Below are 19,788 nucleotides of genomic sequence, written 5' to 3' on the forward strand. Positions count from 1 at the left end.
TAGTTTTATTAACATAAAAAAAATTAAATTAAATTTTAATTACATAATTAAAATTATAACCATATGTTAAAATATATAGACAATAAAATGTTAAATTACAAATAAATAAAAAATAAAAATAAAATAAGTAATAATATAATAGTTGTATTAAAAATCAAAATGAATATTATGTTCATTTCTTATGTTTTATATTTAAACATTTTACAATTATTATTTGAACAATTCAATCTCATCTAAATTATAATATGTGCGGCATTTTTGGACGCCGCGAAATTCCGCGCATGCGTAGATACAAAATTTGTATCTTGGGTTGTACCTTGCAGCATCACGTGATCTCAGCGCGTATATACATCCTGCAGCCGGCAAATTTCCCCACTCATTCTTTCGAACCTTTGCGACGAGGTTCTCTTTTCGAATTTATAACTTTTCTTATGATTTATCATTGTGATCAATGGACAATTGCTCTCAAAATCAGTCTGTACAAGAGTCAACCATTTATTATTGTGACAATAATTCTTGCAGACTAATTCATTTACAATTTTCGATAGAACCAAACATAAAAAATAATAATTATAATATACAATTTCCAATGATTCTTTTATTACATTTGTAAAATAAAACGATAGAGATAGATGAATAAACATGAACTTTTATCATATTTAAGTCAAATAATCGTCGGATTAAGTTCAAAGTTGTCACTCGATTCGAGAATCATTTTCCACGAAGGAACGAAAGCAACATTTCGTGGACAGTTAGTGACGCGGTAATGGGTTTGACGGATACGAGTTTCGAAATACTTTTGACCCTGTGGAGGGTTCTCGTCGTGGGAGTTGTGTGGACCGAAGAAATCTGCGGTCAGTGTAGCGGTGTCTTGCTGAGCCACAGCATTGCCGATCTCACTCGTTAATCATATTGGACATATTATTTGGTAAGTGAAAAATGCACGATGCAAATATTTAATATTACGACCAATTACAATTAACGATGATTAATTACTTTAAAAACTTTTAATTTAATAATTTAATAATTCGATTTATCTACAAATAATATTTTTTTTCCTTTTTGCTACTTCTTTCGCAATATTAGAAGGTAATAACTTAATTATAAAAATTTTAATAGAAAGAATTCTTGATCTCTTTTAAATTTTTCTAAAAGTCACTTTCCAAATGACTTTTGTCATTATCGTTTAGAAGATTTAATTCAATTGATGAATTCTACATCAGAATCTTAATGGAGAAAAATATAATGCTTTGAATGTTTCTAATATTAAATTTAATATCATTTATTTAACATTTTAAGTGATTAAAAAAAAAAAAAGGTAAAGATTGATCAAAAAATAAATTTCTCTATTTTCTAAATGTTAGTTTGAACAATAGTTTGAATTTAAAATTTATGATTGATTCTAATAAATAATAACGTGAAACAATTATTTGAATGGATTACAGATATATGTTTCAATTGCAGATATTCTTATTTTTCACGGTCATTTGTGGTTTCGATGATTATCCTTATTCTCATATTTCAGTATATGATTTATTTTTAATGTTTCAAAAAACTTAGAAGTACGATTCGCGGAAGATCGAGGTAATTTATCGATTCTTTCGCGAAAAGGAATAATATATTTTTCTTGGTAAGATCTGAAAAATTATAATGCATAATTGAAAATGAATAAAAGAAGAATTCGATAAAAGTTTTAAAAAAATATGCACCATTACTAAGTGGTACAAATGAGAAAGATTTTCAATTTAAAAAAATTATAAATAAGATTAAACATTAATAAAAAGATCTATGATCTACTTTTGTGCTTAATGGTGTTAGAAGAGATTGTGTGAATTAAGTGAATATTGATTGCTTTGTTTTTTGTATTTATTGTATTATTTTTGAAGAAAAAAAATATAAGCCTTAATATATATATTTAATAATAATATTTTTATCAGTATTTTTTAATATCAAATAACAAAAAGGAAAGTCTTCTAATATAGCCTTAATGTATAATTGCATTCAATATAGCACTAACTCATGACGTTATATATTAAAACGCCTCTGATAATAAGCAACATATGAAGTCGTACGCATTATTCTATCTCAAAAAGTAAAATCAGATATTTCACAACATTTGATGCATAAATTTAATCATAGGCATTAAATGGAATGGAATAAAAGTACGTAATAAAATTAGCAAAAAATCAATCGTAATATTAGATTACTACTTTAATATGACTATAAATGTATTATACATATGTACTCAATTAATTATATCAAAAGTATTAATATATATCTTTAATAATTACAAAAAATAAAATATTAAAAATCTGTCGTATTTCTCACTATTAAATAAAAACTATGTAACAAATCGATAGATAATATGAGCAATACAGTTCATTGGGATCTAATCCCGCTAACAACGATTTAATTAATACCATGATTTTATTCATCACCTTGAATAAAAGACCCTAGCCCCCCCACCTTCGTTCTGTTTCTTCGAATTTGCACGCAACTCCCTCTACATTTCTTGAGCGCGTTCGTCATGTCATCGTTTAAAGGAACTTAAGGAACACGCGAGAGTTACGTTTCATTCGTTATTTTTTTCTCAAACAAGACTTTTCTCTGGATATTGAGGTGGGGTACGTATACACGAATAATGTTTCTTTTGAGTTCGGTTCTCGCAATCTTTGTTTGCACACACCTGTCATCAAGATTAATTACATATTGGTATGTTTGCTATGTAACTTCAAGTATAATGATCAACTATGAGATATATATATATATATATATAAAGATGAATATAAGCAATGATCGTAGAAAAAGTGGCGCACGAATGACAAAATGTATAATTCCAGAGATAAGTTTGTATAACATACATTGAAAGTATATTGTATAACATATACTTTCACGACCAAACTTTTTAAGGGTAAGAAAGAAGTTCTTTCTTATCGATTAATGTCTCGTATTCGAAAAGAAAAATATATATATTTAAATATATATTCGTGCTTATAGAAATTTAGAAATTCAATCTGATCAAATCAATTTTACCTCGTTTACAAAAAATGAATTTTTATTTTTTCCTATTGTAAATCGTTCTTTGAAAGTTGCGATTAAAATAATCTTTTGCACATAAATTATTTAATATAATGCATGAAAATTGCAATAAATTTAATTTAAAATTATCTTATTTCAAATCAATACAATTTTATAGAAAAATAATGAAAATTTTTATAAAAAAATCATTTACAATAATATAAAATATGATGAGCAACTCGCCTAAGTTTTTTTCAAATATGTTTTTTTTGCAATTCTCATAGAAAATTTTTTATTTACAAGTTTTAGAAAAAATTTTTACTCAATCATCAGAAAAATATTTTATTCAAAATTTTTCCAAGAACTTGTTTGTCAATCAATAATTCTCACAGAAATATCATTATTATGTTCAAAAACACTTAGAAGAAATTTTCATCTATCTATTCCATTATATATAGAAATCGCACACAAATTTCGACAAGATATTCGAAATCACTTATCTATGATATCGCAACTATTCCAATTAAAAAAAAAAAAAAAAAAAAAAAAAAAAAAAAAGAAGCATCATATCCCAAAGCAGAATTTTTCATCGCACCTGTTCGCAGAGAGAGAGAGAGAGAGAGAGAAACGAGTACACATATAACGAGAGTGGAATAGAGACAGAGAAAAAGAGTTCTATCGTTGTTCGGCAATAACCGCCGAATATCAATTAATCGGGTCGATCCTATAGACAAGCGTGGATCAGTGCGTGTGACAGAAAACCCCTCGTCGAGAGCCCCCTCGAAGCCGGCACTGCGGCCGCCTTTGAAATATACGCTGTTTGTCCGGGACCCGTCACCAGGGCACAATGAGCCTCGCTTGGGGGTTAAGCGTTGTCGCTTGAAGGGCTATCGATAACTTGTCGTCGCCAAATTACACGTGACCGCGCCCGCACGCGCCTCCAATCACCATCCTCTTTTCTTCTACCCCCTCCTCTTCCTCCTCCTCCTCCTCCTCTTCCACTATCTTTTTTACCTCGTATCTCCGATCTTTTACGTATGTAGCTCGATTAATATCAGAATTGGTCGATGGAGATATCAGTAGATCTATAGGCATAGTCGTTTTTTTGAAAAAATTCGATTTTTATAATCAATATAATTATATATAGTAGAAGAATATGTGTCACATTTTCATAAAATTTACAGGAAAACGATTAAAAATAATTTGTTGCTCGATGTTTTGCGAAAGATTTTGATTTCGGTTCATCAGTAGCGAAGATAATTATTGTGATGACGTGGTACGTGTAGATTTGAATTCTTTTGACGAAGATTATTGGTTTTGAAATTGTTGATGTAACGAAAAATTAAAAAATCTTCGATTAGCATGTTAAATATAAGATTGTTAAAATTTTATTAGTTAAAATTAATTCAATGGGATTCTTTGTTGTAGGAAACTGAGACATGTCGTCGAGGGTGGTGAAGAATGCGCCAAAGTTGAACGGCAGCGTCGACGGCAGGGAAACATGGTCCGGCAAAGTCGATTTCCTTCTCTCTGTCATCGGGTTTGCCGTCGACCTTGCAAATGTCTGGAGATTTCCTTACCTATGTTATAAAAATGGTGGCGGTGAGTATATAAAATAAATTGTTAAATATATGTTCTGAGTTTCCATTACTGAAAAATTTTCCTAATGATATTTCTTGTTTATAAATTTTCAATGAGTTTGTTTTGACACATGTGAATTATAATCTTCTATGTTAGCAATTGCATAATCTTTTCAATTTCTTAGTTATCAGATCAATATTTCACAATATTTCAATCATATTCCTGTATTTAACTACATATTGTCTGTAAGATTTTCCTTCATGATTATTAATTTCACGGTTATCTCACTATTTTTCATTTGAATCGCACTGTGATAACAAATACATGACAATTTTCCAAATTAACATATACGTAAGAACAGTGAACAGAATAATGATGAATGATTAGATCGTTTTTTTTAATTATTCAATTATTTTCAATTATTATATATCACGGTTGAGTAAATAAATATTATTATAACAATTGCTTAATTATTAATCTCCACATCTCAAGCTTTACTGAGTAACAATGAATCAGCGATGAATAATTATATTAATATAACTTATTTCAAAATTATTTTAAAGATAATTTATAATCAATATTATAATTATTTATGAAATAACCTATAATTTTTAATCTCTAATAATTTATAATTATTTTAAAAAGCATATATAGACAAATAAGATGACACATAATTTAAATACTCGTTTAAATATATTATTTAACATCTAAATTTTGATTAAATATATATTTATGTTATTTTTCATATAATCGAAATTTTTTATTAGAATATTCTATCAGTTTAACACGTTGCCATCTGGTAGCGTTGTAAGGCGTTATTTCACAGCTGCAATGGGGGATGCATCAAGTAATGCACTCCAGCAGCCAAGCAATACCGCGTTAACCGGTCGACTAATTGGCATTTACCTCGTGGAAAATGACCCTGAGATTTAGATTTCACTCTGCGCTTCTTATCCGTGAAAGCATCTGCAGGTTTCAAAATTGGCCCAAATTAAAGCGAAAAAGCAATTTAAGGGTCATGTACCGACTTGGAAGATTGGATCGTCCACGGTAAATCTAATTTTAACTCTAGTTATATTTTCATATTTTCGATTTAATTGTTTGGTTAAGTTGTATCATCTTCCTTAATCTCAAATAGGAATTTCTTATTTCTTATGTGCGGTATCCTAAACAGTGTATAATATAATAGTGTACTTGTTAAAAGTGAGGTTATATATAGTTAAGATTGATAGTATTTCTCAATGTATCTAATACATTAAGTTACATTTTAGTTCATTAATTGTTAAATGAATTTTCATTTTTATCATATTAATGTTTATTAAGAATATTCCATCAAAAAAGTTACTATTTTTGATTACATACAAATGATCCAAAAAATATTTTCACAATTCCAGAATACTTTTTCATTATCACTAATAACCAAAGAAAGAAATAATCACCTTTGTAAACTTCATATTTCATTTGATTGCATTCAAGCTTATCATGTGCAGTGTTTACCAATGTAAATCAAACATGTTTCTGTTTAATTCGCCATCCTTTTACAAACTTTCTAATAATAATCTCTTGCAAGCAACATAACACAACGATTTGGAAAACGATAGACTTATCGATGACGACATAGACGACTCTATTAACCACCTCCCCTGTTCTATCGAGTCCCTAGGTAGGAATACGATTAGGACCAGCTATCAGCGATACCATGGCTCCTCAAAAGCGGCTGCTAACTCAATTAAGAGGAGAGTAGGGCGCACCATTAGTACCGGGAAGATCGGTCGCTAATTTCCAATTACCTTAATTAATTATAATTTCCCATTCGGGCTGGCCTTTGATCATGGACGTCCGCGACGCCTCTGCCTGGCGCATGTCACCGTACGCGATCCATTATGTCGCATCAATCCGCCCCTACGTTTCGTGCTTTCTTTGCGGAAATTTGCGAATTTCCCCCACAGTCATTCTTTCATTTCCTCCAAAAAAAAAAAAAAAAATTCAATCCTAAACAACGTGATTAAAATCGTTTTTGGATTAATCCTTTGTGGTTATGTTATTTTTATAATACACTTGGTAAAATTTTAGAAAAAATAAAATTCTTTGCGTTTTTTTTAATAAAAATAAAAAATTTTGGAAAAATTAAAATTTATTATTATTTCATTTTTTCTGATTTTATTATTAATTCGATATAACGGAATATTGATCCCAATTTAGATTATTATTCAAATGATCGATTATCCAAATGCAGAATGATGATTGTTAAAATACTTAACAATTTTTGTATTCTATATATATATATAAATATTGGAATAATATTTAAGGATGATTAATTTTTTTTTAATCCTTTTTATTTTCAAATCGTTTAATAATAATATAATGTTATTTTATGTTTAATATTTGTTTTATTATAAATTTGTTTCTAACAAAATTTATAAAAAAAAATTATAACAAATTATTGAAATAAAAATACCCAGAACTATTACATAAAAACTTATTTTATTGATGTAAATTAAAAATAAAATCTAATTCAAATTAAGTAACTTTTTAATAAGGATTTTTGTATTCCAGTTTTCTTGATAATATACATACATATGCACCTATTCATTAATACATTTAAAGAGACATTTTCAACATGTCACAAACGAATGTCTGACTTTGAATAATATTTCCGTTTAATTTCAATCCTTTGAGGATAAAATCACCTTCAAAGACATTTTGTCCTTGAATTCAATTGGATTCAATTTTGCAATTCGTTGTTAAATTAAATTTGAGAAATTTAAATATTTATAAACATTGATATTGTTTTAAATATAATTTATTCCACTATTTATTCAACAAATATTAGTGGTAATAAATATATAATGCGTTTCTTAGTTAATCGATGATGATTAAATCGTTTGATTCGAGTTTGCAATTTAAATATACACTATGCATATCAATTACCAAGTTACTACGTCAGGTATTTAATTGATGACTAACTGAGGATAATTATCCTTCTATATTTTTGTGCAAATAAATCGTATTGTGAAAATGTATTTGATTTATATATCGTAAAATATTATGATGAAAAATTGTAAATTGGACTATTTTAAAATAATTTATTTTTCCAAAATAAATTACATATTTATTATAAATTATATTTTTATAAATAAATAAGTTGTATTATTGTAAATATATAAATTGATAAGAGCTATTAAATTTCATCAATTCATAATAAAAAATGAAGTAAGAAAGTATTTTAGCTATTAATTTATCAACAGTGTATATTAACTATTATTATTGAAAAAATAAACCAAAATTTGTTTTTGTCATTTCTTTTGTATTTTCTGAGTGAGAACACTTTGTTGTTAGTTAAATATATTTCATTATTACGAGATTTGATTAATATGATGATTTCTTTTTTTCTTCTTTGTCATCTGTTCACAGATAATAATAATTCACAATATTACAAATTTTACAATGGGATAAAATAAATACGTTTAAATGTAAGATTTAAAAAAAAATGTTGCAACAGATTTCCAAGAATTTTTCTGTAGGCACATTCTTATTTATAACTTCGATACTCGTAAATATGATAATAGAAATGCAATTGATGAATAGTAAACAGCATTATGAATATCAATGAAAATAAAAGAAAAAAATTTCACAAGAAAAAATGTTAGAAAATATTCTTTTGACAAATTCATAGCAATAGCAATAGTTTATAAAAGTGATTTATTATAATTTTTACTTGATACAGTTTCGCACGAATGAACAAAAGATATTCCAAAAGCAATAATATTGAATTTGTTCGTGACCGAGAAAAGAAAAGATTTATCAAGGTAACCGCATAAGGAGAAAGGAATATTCTTACCTAATGCGATTATGTCTCCGTGGTTACGGAGAGAAGAATTTATTGGAAAAAACGAAGGCAGAACAATAGATAGGAATGTGCGTGCAACATATCAGAGGAAATTCATATTTAAAGATTATTGTTAAAAAAAATAATATCTTTATGAATATTCATTTCTTAGAATTTTTCGGATATACGAACTTTTAATAATAAACATGTTTTTGCAAATTAAAAATTTATTTGAATGACTAAATTTATATAACTTGTTATTGCAATTTATTCCTTCTACTTCTAAATTACTCGTTTGCATATACTTATGTTTTTTCTCAACATTTTTTTTAATTTCAAAATTTTTCTTCTCTATTTTGCATTGCAGAATTCTGAAACAAACAGAAAAGTAAATATTAAATTAAAATGAAAAGTTATATTCTATAAATATTTGATTATCAATTTTTTTAATGTTTAATAATAAATAATATGAAAATATATTATGAAGTAATACATCTATTTTAATTGATATTGTAAAAAGAAATGAAAGTATATTAATATAATTTATTATTGCACTTACAGCCATCTTTTATACCAGTTTTTAGTTGTTTTTATTAAGTATTTATATAAACTGCAACTTGTATACATCTACTTATTTTAATATATATTAATTTTGCCAGAAAAATTGTACCATATTGTAATGTATTTAAAGTACGTTTAATATTTATTTATTTCATATAATCTGTATAAATATTATTTATTTAAAAATCCGCAATATTAATATCCGTTTAATCGTTTGATAAATCAGCTTTATCAAAATCACCATTTCATCCATTGTTCTGCTACATTTTCGAAAGTTCACTATCGAATTACGTATACCTAAAAGCACCTTGCTGCCATTGGTGCTCTAAATATTCTGCAATTCAGTTATGCAGCTAACACGATGATGCGAGTGGCTCGCACATCACTTTTTTTCCTCGCTCTTCATATCGGCCTCTTGTCACACGGCAGATGTCATCAACGATGATAAGAATCCGGACGTTTCCCACCAGTGGTTTGCAAATATAAATTGAACGCGTTCGATTTTACTAAAGATATTAACAACGATTTTCCAATTATTATCTGATAAAACTTCATTTCGCTTTATTCAATAAATGCGACAAAAAAATATTTGAGAGATCTTTAATAATAAGAAATTAATTGCAATTCTGAAAAAATTTTTTCAAAATCAAACATAGTTTCTTTTATTTATTACTATTTTTATTGCAATTTTAAAATATTAAAAATGTTAACACACAACAACGTTAACAAAATATAAACATATTTTGTAAGATATATTATCAAGATTATGCATTAATTTGTTAATCTAATCAATATTTGAATTATTAAAAAAAATTATTCTTTTATTTATATTATATTTTTATATTATATTTGATACCACTCTGTTTAAATAAATTTTTATTAGTTCTTAATAAAAAATGACTACAATTTACAAATAAATCTTATGAATTATATTCCACAGGCGCTTTCCTGGTTCCATATTGTATAATGTTAGTAGTAGGAGGTATTCCATTGTTTTATATGGAGCTTGCCTTGGGTCAGTTCAATCGAAAAGGTGCGATCACTTGTTGGGGTCGTTTGGTACCACTTTTGAAAGGTAAGTAAACGAATTTCCATTATTTTTCACAAGTTAACAAGTTAACAAGTTAATCACAAAAATATCCAAATTATATACTCTATTCTATATAAAAACATATCTCTGAATATATCATATCACTAAAGAAATTATTAAAATATTATTTTTTACTCCTCGCTTTATAAGGATGTCCCCTGAATAGTTTTGTCTCTTTAGATTCATTTCTTTGAATGATCGTTTTTGAAAACAAAAGATTAATAAATATTTATTATTTCGTTCTAATGAATTCGAAAATAAAATACATTGCATCACTTACATACCTCCTTTCAATAACTGCTCTCGATACTTTTTTCACTTAAAAATTACCCAGCTTTGAAATAATCGCGTTGAAAAATACTCCCATTCACCGAATAGACTTCATCAACAATAGAGGTAACAGCATTGCTGGCCGCGCCAATTACTATTCCGATTGGCTCTCAGAACATTTCTGGAAAACGTTTCAAAGCACTTTACTGCCATCTTCAGCAGGAACCGTGCATTAGACATTAGACGTTATATTTTCTTTTCTTTCTTTCTTCCCCATACGGTACATTATGTAACGCGGTATAAATCCGGGAAAATCCGAGGATGGAAGACCACTCGAGAATAGCCCCCATTTCCGCCGATTTCCTGGATCCTCAATCTCGGGGTTCCCCGGCGCGAGATGATCGATGGAACCAGATTTTTTTTTTTCTCGACTCCTCAACAACTCTCTTGTCTTACCCGCGTTTTTTCCCTTTTGATCCGCATCGATGAACGACGTAATTGATTCGTGACGGTGAAGATACGCCCTCCCCACGGGATAATGGAATATTCTCCGGCTGGGAACCAGGACATAAGGACACGTCCTCAGAGATTTTTAATCCTTTGAAATGAATGAAATGAATTTTTCTTATTATACAATATATAGGTTAAAGGTTATTATCTTGAAAATTAAGAGAGGGAGTCTTCTGATTTTTTGCGAGTGGAAGAGATAATTCTTGACTCTTATTTGACTTAAATTAATTCAATAATTCAATAAAAATTTTTAAAAATTGTATCATTGTCAATTTTGATTTTTAAATTTATCGTCATTTTGTCAGTTTGAGAATTATGTAAATTTGTGGTAAGATTATGGAAAATTTTTAATTTTTTAATCGATCATTTTATCGTGTTATATATCTTTGCTGTTTTTTCTTCATTAATTATTAATTATTAAAAAGCAAAACTAATTATTGAATATAGTTTTATTTTGCAAGAATTACCTCTTAAATTTTTTGACATAATCAAATACCTTGTATATATATTTTTTATTTGTGCGTAGGAATTGGCTACGCAGTGGTATTAATTGCATTCTATGTCGATTTCTATTATAATGTGATCATCGCCTGGGCACTGAGGTATTTCTTCGCCTCGTTCGCCAGTCTTTTACCTTGGACTACCTGCGACAATCCATGGAACACCTTACATTGTCGTACATTTGACACAAACATTTCTTACATGTTCGACGATGCACATTTTGTCGACACTCTCGATTCTACATATTCTGGCAATTCATCTCTGATCGAGGATCGTTTGGACAGGAATTCGAATCAAGGATACAATAGCACGTGGTACACAAGCGCTGCTCAAGAATATTTCAAGTGAGTGTAATGCAAAATGAATTTCTCAAAAAAAAAAAAATTTCTCCAATTTATGAAGCAATAATACAAACTGTAAAAAAAAGTATATAACAGATTTATAAAAGTTTTGCAAATAATGTACATAAAAGAGATATTATCTTACTAATGTTCATACATACATAAAAATATTTTAAAATTTAAAATTTGTTTAAATATTTAAATTAATTAGACATGTAATTAGTTATTCATTGATAATGCATATTTTTTTAAACATTTCTTTAATGTTTCTCATGCTATTTAAAGAAAATACAATATATATCTCCATGTCTGACTATAAATTTACCAATACTACTATTGTAAAAAGATTAGCTATTTCAAGAATAACTTTTTTTAGTCAAATATATATATTTCAGATACTTATTTATATATATATATATATTACAATATTTATTTTGATATTAAGTTTATTATTATTTAAGAATAATTAATTATTTCCAATTTTCAAATTAAATTTTTAATAATTTTAATATTTTAAATGGCAATAGGATATTACTTAATAAAAATAAAATTTATAATTAACTTGATAATTTCAATTAAAGCCGAGCTATTCTAGAACTTCATGAAAGCGAAGGTTTACACGATCTTGGAACAATTAAATGGGATATTGCATTATGCCTGCTGATGGTCTATCTGATTTGTTACTTCTCCTTGTGGAAGGGAATTTCCACTTCTGGCAAGGTAAAATTTGTATATTAATATAAATCTCATTCATTCACAAGTTTATGGATTTTTCTTAAGAATTATTTCTTAAAAATTTATCTTTGATTAATTTTTAATCATCGTATTATTAATTTAAAACTTTTATAATTCTTCCAACAATTATATCATCTTTTAACGAATTGAGAACGAATGAAATGAAAAAAAATTTCAAATTATTGTTTCATCAAATGTTACAGTGAAACAATTTATTTGTCTGTTAGGTAGTTTGGTTCACGGCTCTATTTCCTTATGCTGTTCTATTAATTCTACTTATACGAGGCGTCACGTTGCCAGGAAGTCTGGAAGGGATCCGTTATTACCTTAATCCGAATTTTTCTGCCATCAGCAAAGCGGAGGTAAAGAAATTTATTATATTTGCAAAATTCAATCTTTGAAATTATGACTATTTCTTCTACTTATCAAAAAATCGATGTGTCGCTCTCTTTCAGTTTCAATATTAAATATAATATTGAATTACAAAGTTAAGTTTTGGGGAAAAATAAAAAATCAAATCGCCATATTACCATCCTTTCCTATATCACGAAAAATGACAACTTTCACTTCTCTTCCTCCATCATGCGTTCCTCCTTCATCGGATTTAACGAATCGCCTTTCAGTGGATAATCGCCACGTTATGAAATAGCCATTTACAGCGGTCATGGCGAGGAATAAAAATCTGAGAAGTTAATGCAACGGCAATAAGAGGGTTGAAAAAAAAGAAAAGAAAAAAAGAATCGGGGACATCGTCCCCGAGAAAAATGGGGATAGAGTGAAACGTGCCGAGTTTAACCGACTATGGTGAAAATGGAAACTCTGTGTACCTGTCATAATGACCATTAGATTTTCGTTCCAGTGCTGAGCCGCGTTCGACCCTCTTGACTCCCAAGTGAAATGCATTTTTCCATAGCAACTTCGAACCATTGCTTCCAGAGATTGGTGAAATAGAATTTATACAGCGACGAAGGAAATTTGTCGATTTCGAAAATTTGTAGATTGTAGAAAGAGGAGATTTTCATCTCTCTAAACGAATAAATATAAATAGCACTGAGATTAAAAGAAAAATAATTAAAGAAAAAGAAATAATTATTAAAATATTATTTGTTAATAAAATGTATCAATATATTTATATTTTGTAATGTTTTGTACGACCATATTTTTATTTTAAACTAGAAAAAAAGAAACTTTTACATTATAAAAAAAGATGAAAATATATAACATTTAGATGATGGATTGTAATATCGAAAGATAAAAATAGATTCTTAGATGAAGTAGATTTGAATAAAATTAGGTTTTTGTTAAGAATTTCTAATTTATAGGTCTGGGTGGATGCAGCAACGCAAGTGTTTTTCTCTCTTGGACCAGGTTTTGGTGTACTTTTGGCTTATGCAAGTTATAACAAATATCACAACAACGTCTACAAGTAAGAAATGCATGTATACTTAAGCAAGTATATTTTGATGAAAATTAAATTAATGTTTTAAATTAAATTGAAAAAAAGATACAATTTCATTTTTTTGAATCAATCTATTTTCATTTATCTCAAATGAAAAATATTCTCAAGAAAAAAAATATTTTCTTTAAAAAATATTCCAAATATTTATAATGATGTAATAATAAATATAAAATCATTTTTTTGAAATGTTCAACGTTTATTTTTCCAGGGACGCTTTATTAACCAGCTTGATAAACAGTGCAACATCCTTCGTTGCTGGTTTTGTGATATTTTCTGTATTAGGGTACATGGCACGAGCAAGCGGAAAGTCCATTCAGGATGTAGCGACTGAAGGACCTGGTCTAGTGTTTATCGTTTATCCTGCTGCCATCGCTACTATGCCTGGATCAACATTTTGGGCACTCATCTTTTTCATGATGTTGCTTACATTAGGATTGGATAGCTCGGTATATATTACGTAGCTTTTCATACAATTTCCATCAATAACAAAAATACTGTTATAAAAAATACTAGACACTCGAAGTTTATAAATTTTTTTAATGCCAAGAAAATTATTAATATTTCTTCTGAAGATGAATCTATTTTTATTTTTTATTTAATGATATAATAATATAATATAATATTACTTCTTAATAATTTTCTTAATAATGTTAATTCTGTACTTCATTTCTATTATATATTGTAATATAAATTGTATTATATTATCTTTTCTTATAGTTCGGAGGTTCCGAAGCGATAATAACTGCTCTTAGCGATGAGTTTCCAATTATTGGGAATAATCGTGAAATTTTCGTCGCTTCGCTTTTCACGCTATACTTCCTTGTTGGTTTAGCTTCATGTTCTCAGGTAAAATGATATATAAAGAATTATAAATTAAATATAAAATATGAATAATGAAACAGCACATAAAAGTAATTGCAAAATGATATATTTTCAAAATCTAATTAAATATTTTTTAATTCAGTCATTCTTTTTCCTATAATAAAAATATTTGAATTAATTAAATTATATGTAATTAAATTATAATAAGAAAAACTAAATTTAAGAGTATTATTAAAATAATATAAATTTTTATTTAATTTTTCTTTCTAAATCTAAAAATAATTCGTTATATTAATTTGTATTTACACAGGGTGGCTTTTATTTCTTCCACTTGTTGGACCGATACGCAGCTGGTTACTCGATGTTGTTTGCAGTTTTGGCGGAAGCGATCGCCATTAGTTGGATCTACGGAACAGATAGATTTTGTGCAGATATTAAAGATATGATTGGATTTTCACCAGGAATCTATTGGAGAGTCTGCTGGAAATTCGTTGCTCCGATATTTCTTATGGTATAAAAATAAAATTTATCGAGGTTTTTTTATTTAGTTTTTTTTATCTGAATTTGTAGAAAAAAATTCATAAATTAAATATTATATACATTTATATTATATTTTCTTCGTATTTTATCGTTCTTCTTTTTGTCTTTTACTTTCATAAAGTATTTTTAGCTTAAGAAATCATCGAATAATATTTTTTTATTATTTTTAATTCATAATTATGTTATAGTCTTATTATTATTAAATAATAAAATATATATATGATAAAAATAATAAATCATTTTAAAGAATATATATAAAAAATAAAAAAAAAAATAAAATCATTTTTATGAATTAATTCATTAATATTATTACTACAGTTTATCATCGTTTATGGTTTAATGGGTTACGAACCACTGACTTACGAAGATTACGTATACCCTGTGTGGGCAAATATATTAGGCTGGTTAATTGCGACTTCCTCAATTGCGATGATACCCGGTATTGCAATTTACAAAATCATCATCACACCCGGCAATTTTATTCAGGTATCTTAATTTTCGTGAAATTGTTTTTAAGTGTTAATTCCTTTCAATCCTGATTTGAATATGTTTAAGAAAGAAAAATTAAGAAGAATCTGTAAAAAAATTATAATATGTATATATATCTCAGAAAGTAAAACAATATTTATATTTTAAAATACATAACTATGACTAGTACATTATATACATGTAACTAAAATTAAAAGAAAGAAGAAAAGAAGCGAGAAAATAAACAAAAATAATACAAAAGTGATATCTATAATCAATTATTTTAAATATGCATATAATGATTAAAAGCATTCAACAATTAGGGCTTGTAGAAATTATAAAATTTAAATATATATTTAATTATAAAATAGCTTTTTTTTTGTCAATTTAATATAAACAGATACATATCTAATAAATTACAGAGATTAAAGATTCTCACCATCCCCTGGAGAGATACTCAACAAAGAAACGCAGATTTTTCTTCAGTAGCAAATGGCGCAGTACGTCGCAGTTTCATCGCAGATGAAGATCTAAACCTTACCAAAGAACAACAAAATTTAACAAAAGAGCAAACAGAGGTGATGATCCAATCCAGAGAAAATGTTAATGGAGATCCACCACCGGAGCCAGTCTAGGACAGTGCGGTTGTGATTTTACACGGTGCCCGGTTCCAAGTATATCTTTGCTAATACTCTATCGTGGGAATATACAGTTCTACACGAAATTCGAACGCACCCACTTAGATTTTACGATACAAATGTTTAATGACAATTATTTGCTCTCTTTGAATGACAAAGTTTCAAGATTTGTTAGATTTTTGTGGAAAAATATCTTTTTTTAATATGTTGTTATTGCAGTGAAAAATATTTAAAAAAAAAAATCTTATCTTGCTATAAATTATATTAAAAATGAGTTTTCAATCGTTCAATTCTTTATATTAGTCTTTTAATGCACTATTAACTTTTTTGTTACTAAAATAATAATAATATCTGTGGTAAAAATATTTCGATCTTTGAATATTTTTAGAGATATAAAAATTTTATTTTATTATATTTTATAATTATTTTATAATTATTATAATTTTTATTATTAATTTTTTTGGAATAGTCTTTAAGAGATTTTAAATTGAATTTCGAATATTATAGCAAATCAGTTAAGTGCAAAAAAATAATTCCGTTTTTTTAGATAAATAAATCGCACAAAGTATATATACATATTTTTATCTAATTTTTAAAATAGCACATTTTTATTTTGAAATTTTCCTAAAGTGTCCTAAAATACAAATATGTTGCGAATGGTCCAACCTGTAAATATTACAGGCATCATGAAATTTCTTAGATAAATTCATTAAATAAATAAATAATGAATATTATTCTAGGTTTAGTGAATGTAAGGCTGTAATTATTATTAGAAAAAAGATTTCTTCAACAACAGCCTTAATTTAATAAAACATTTAATAAAACGATCTTTTATCAATTAGAAATTTAGAAATGTTTCATAAGAAACACATATCTGGAAAGTCTAACCTTATTTACGTAAACATTAAAAAAAATCTAAAATATTATAAAATAAATACAAATAGTTAATAAAGATAAAGAAATAATCAAATAACGATATAATAGCAACTTTTTTTGTCTAGTTTATCAAATATTTGTTTACAAAATATATTTCATCTTTGCTTGAAAATAAATATTTCAATTTTAATTTCATTCTTGAAAAGTGTTAACTCTTTACAGAGGCAAACCATCTATTATATCAAAAATTTTGAATAAAAAAATTGAATGATACATTCGTTGTTCATAAATTAAAAATATTTTATAAATAATTATTTTTTATTATATTACTATAACTATTTTCTTCTGAATCAAAATAGATAAATATGTCAATATGTAGTTTAAAAATTTTGCTGCAACTTAACCTCTTTGAGAAATTTGTACTATTTTCAACAATTTCAAGATCTTCGTAAGATCTTTCTATTTCAAAATTTAATAAAAAATTTAAAAATTATATCACTAACAAGTTTTTGTAAAAAACTATGGAGAACATAAATTTGTTCTACATCACAAAGAGTTGACACATATTTTACATAAACAATATATCATAGACATTTTCACATTCGATTGTTCTATTTGATTATTCGAATGCTCTTACATCGTCTGGTTCGACTAGACGGATATGCTGTGTAGACTATACGTGAATTGTAATCACCGATCAGGTGTAAAACGTTATATTAAAAAGTAGTGAATTTCAAACGTTTATCGATAAACGTTCGTCCATTGTTAAAAAGCAACCACGCTTTATCTATACAATACCTAGCACAGTCTGATTCTCGGATAAGAAATATCTGAAAAATTAAAATATTACATCATTAAAATTTGTGATTAAAATAAGAATGATTACTTAAAAAACAGGTTACATATAATGTGACAGCGATAAATTATGTTAAGAAAAAAGACATGTTAAAGTACATTATAGTTTTTAATTTTTTATTAGATTTTTTTATTATTTAGATCACTATACAAAATTAATTTTCATATATTGTAAATATTATTATTTTAATTATTCAAAATTATTATTTTTTCTTTTATAATTATTTTTTAACAGTATATAATAAGATTATTATAATCTTAATTATTATTATAAATAAGATTATAATAATAATATTGATGATATAATTACTTAATATTTTTATAGATTGTTTTCAATTTTTTATAAATATATTACATAGATATATTTTTCAATATTTATATTATTATTTTTATTATTTTTATTATTTTTATTTTTAATAAAATTTTAATTAAATTTTAATAAAATGCATTTAATATAAAATTATTTTTATTCTTCTTTTTCAATAGTTTCATTATATAGAAATATTAATTAATTTTTTAAATGATAATTGTCTGTCTCCATAATTGTGAGAATTGACAATATGGTAAATAATTGGTTAAATAATTTGAAAAATTGATCAAAAAATAATTGTTAGAAAATAATCTATGTGCAAATACACATATGTACCATATAGTTTACAGTTATTGTTGTTAGATGAAATGGTACGTATGTACGTATAATTATAAAATAAATATATGTATATATATATATATATATATATATATATATATATATATATATATATATATACACATATGTATAAAAAAACCGCCAAAAGTAAAATCTTAAAATATCTTTAATTGCGAGAATTTGAAAAAATATATTAAATGATTCAAAATATTTATAAAATAATTAAATATAATTTTTTTTCAAGATCTTCAAATTGAATTTATTAATCATTTTAAAAATAATTTCATTTTATTTTGATTTTGTAAATTGATTTATTCATTAGAAATATTGGAAAATTAACTTCATAAAATTAATTTTTTATAAAATAATACAGAAAAAAATAAAATTACAATTTTATTCTTTGATAAAAATTTATAAATATTATATTTATATTATATTCTTTGATATAGAAATTTACTTTAAAAAAATTTTAAGATAGAAAAATAATGTCCCAAAAAATGATAATATTTTTAAATTGATTAATAAAATTTAGATCTTAAAAAAAATTTTACGATTATATTCGTTTATATTTAAAAAATATGTAGAAATCGTATTTTAGACATTTTTCAAATTCTCGTTAATCGCGGAAATTATTCTAACGCGAACCTTCCTGTACAATTGTATGTTATATTTTATACATCGCATCCGAGTTGTAACCACAGCCATAGGTAGCAGCTCGGGCCTTGTTAATATAATAAATAAATAAATGAATATTCACAAAAATTTGATGACTATCTTATAAATAATTTATTCTTTATGTTATTAAAGTTTAAGTTTTATAATTATGAGATATTTGTCATAATATCGACAAAGAATAAATATTTCAATACTTTAGATTTTCGTTTTTTTTTTTTTAATTTATGAGACATAAAATAATTCTTCTATATATCAAATCGAAACCGAATTTATTTACAATTCTTACATGAAATGATTTTACGTAAGAATTATCATATTATTACTATCATATTTATATAAATATCAAAATTTAATAAACCTAATAAGAAAT

General features: G+C 26.1%; 1 protein-coding gene and 1 long non-coding RNA gene across 3 annotated transcripts; one reads left to right on the forward strand and one right to left on the reverse strand.

Annotated features, from left to right (window-relative positions):
* Nucleotides 1-393: 393 nt before the first annotated feature.
* Nucleotides 394-16,634, forward strand: DAT (Sodium-dependent dopamine transporter). 2 transcript variants are annotated; one of them, XM_003690619.4, is made up of 12 exons: nt 394-928; nt 4,447-4,620; nt 9,930-10,064; nt 11,386-11,704; nt 12,283-12,421; nt 12,664-12,798; nt 13,759-13,862; nt 14,104-14,341; nt 14,613-14,741; nt 15,028-15,228; nt 15,576-15,743; nt 16,148-16,634. In XM_003690619.4, the coding sequence occupies exons 2-12, from the start codon at nt 4,458-4,460 to the stop codon at nt 16,358-16,360; spliced, it is 1,944 nt and encodes a 647-aa protein (XP_003690667.1). In that variant the 5' UTR covers nt 394-928; nt 4,447-4,457; the 3' UTR covers nt 16,361-16,634. The 2 variants fall into 2 exon arrangements, with proteins under 2 accessions (XP_003690667.1, XP_031776252.1); XM_031920392.2 differs by lacking the exon at nt 394-928 and adding an exon at nt 2,509-2,624.
* On the reverse strand, nt 14,944-15,832 carry LOC147656781 (uncharacterized). Its single transcript, XR_015293882.1, has 2 exons — nt 15,610-15,832; nt 14,944-15,122 (listed from the first exon to the last, which is right to left on the reverse strand). It is a non-coding gene; the product is annotated as an uncharacterized LOC147656781 (long non-coding RNA).
* Nucleotides 16,635-19,788: the final 3,154 nt, after the last annotated feature.

Source organism: Apis florea, unplaced genomic scaffold, assembly GCF_048593485.1.
Source record: "Apis florea isolate Af1SG1 unplaced genomic scaffold, ASM4859348v1 contig_3496_pilon, whole genome shotgun sequence".
In the NCBI taxonomy this organism is placed as follows: domain Eukaryota; kingdom Metazoa; phylum Arthropoda; class Insecta; order Hymenoptera; family Apidae; genus Apis; species Apis florea.

Coding starts and splice junctions, on each gene's coding strand:
- DAT (XM_003690619.4), top strand. CDS start 4,458: ATGTCGTCGAGGGTGGTGAAGAATGCGCCAAAGTTGAACGGCAGCGTC. Junction 14,742..15,027: donor GTTTAGCTTCATGTTCTCAG/GTAAAATGATAT, acceptor GTATTTACACAG/GGTGGCTTTTATTTCTTCCA. Junction 15,229..15,575: donor TTGCTCCGATATTTCTTATG/GTATAAAAATAA, acceptor TTATTACTACAG/TTTATCATCGTTTATGGTTT.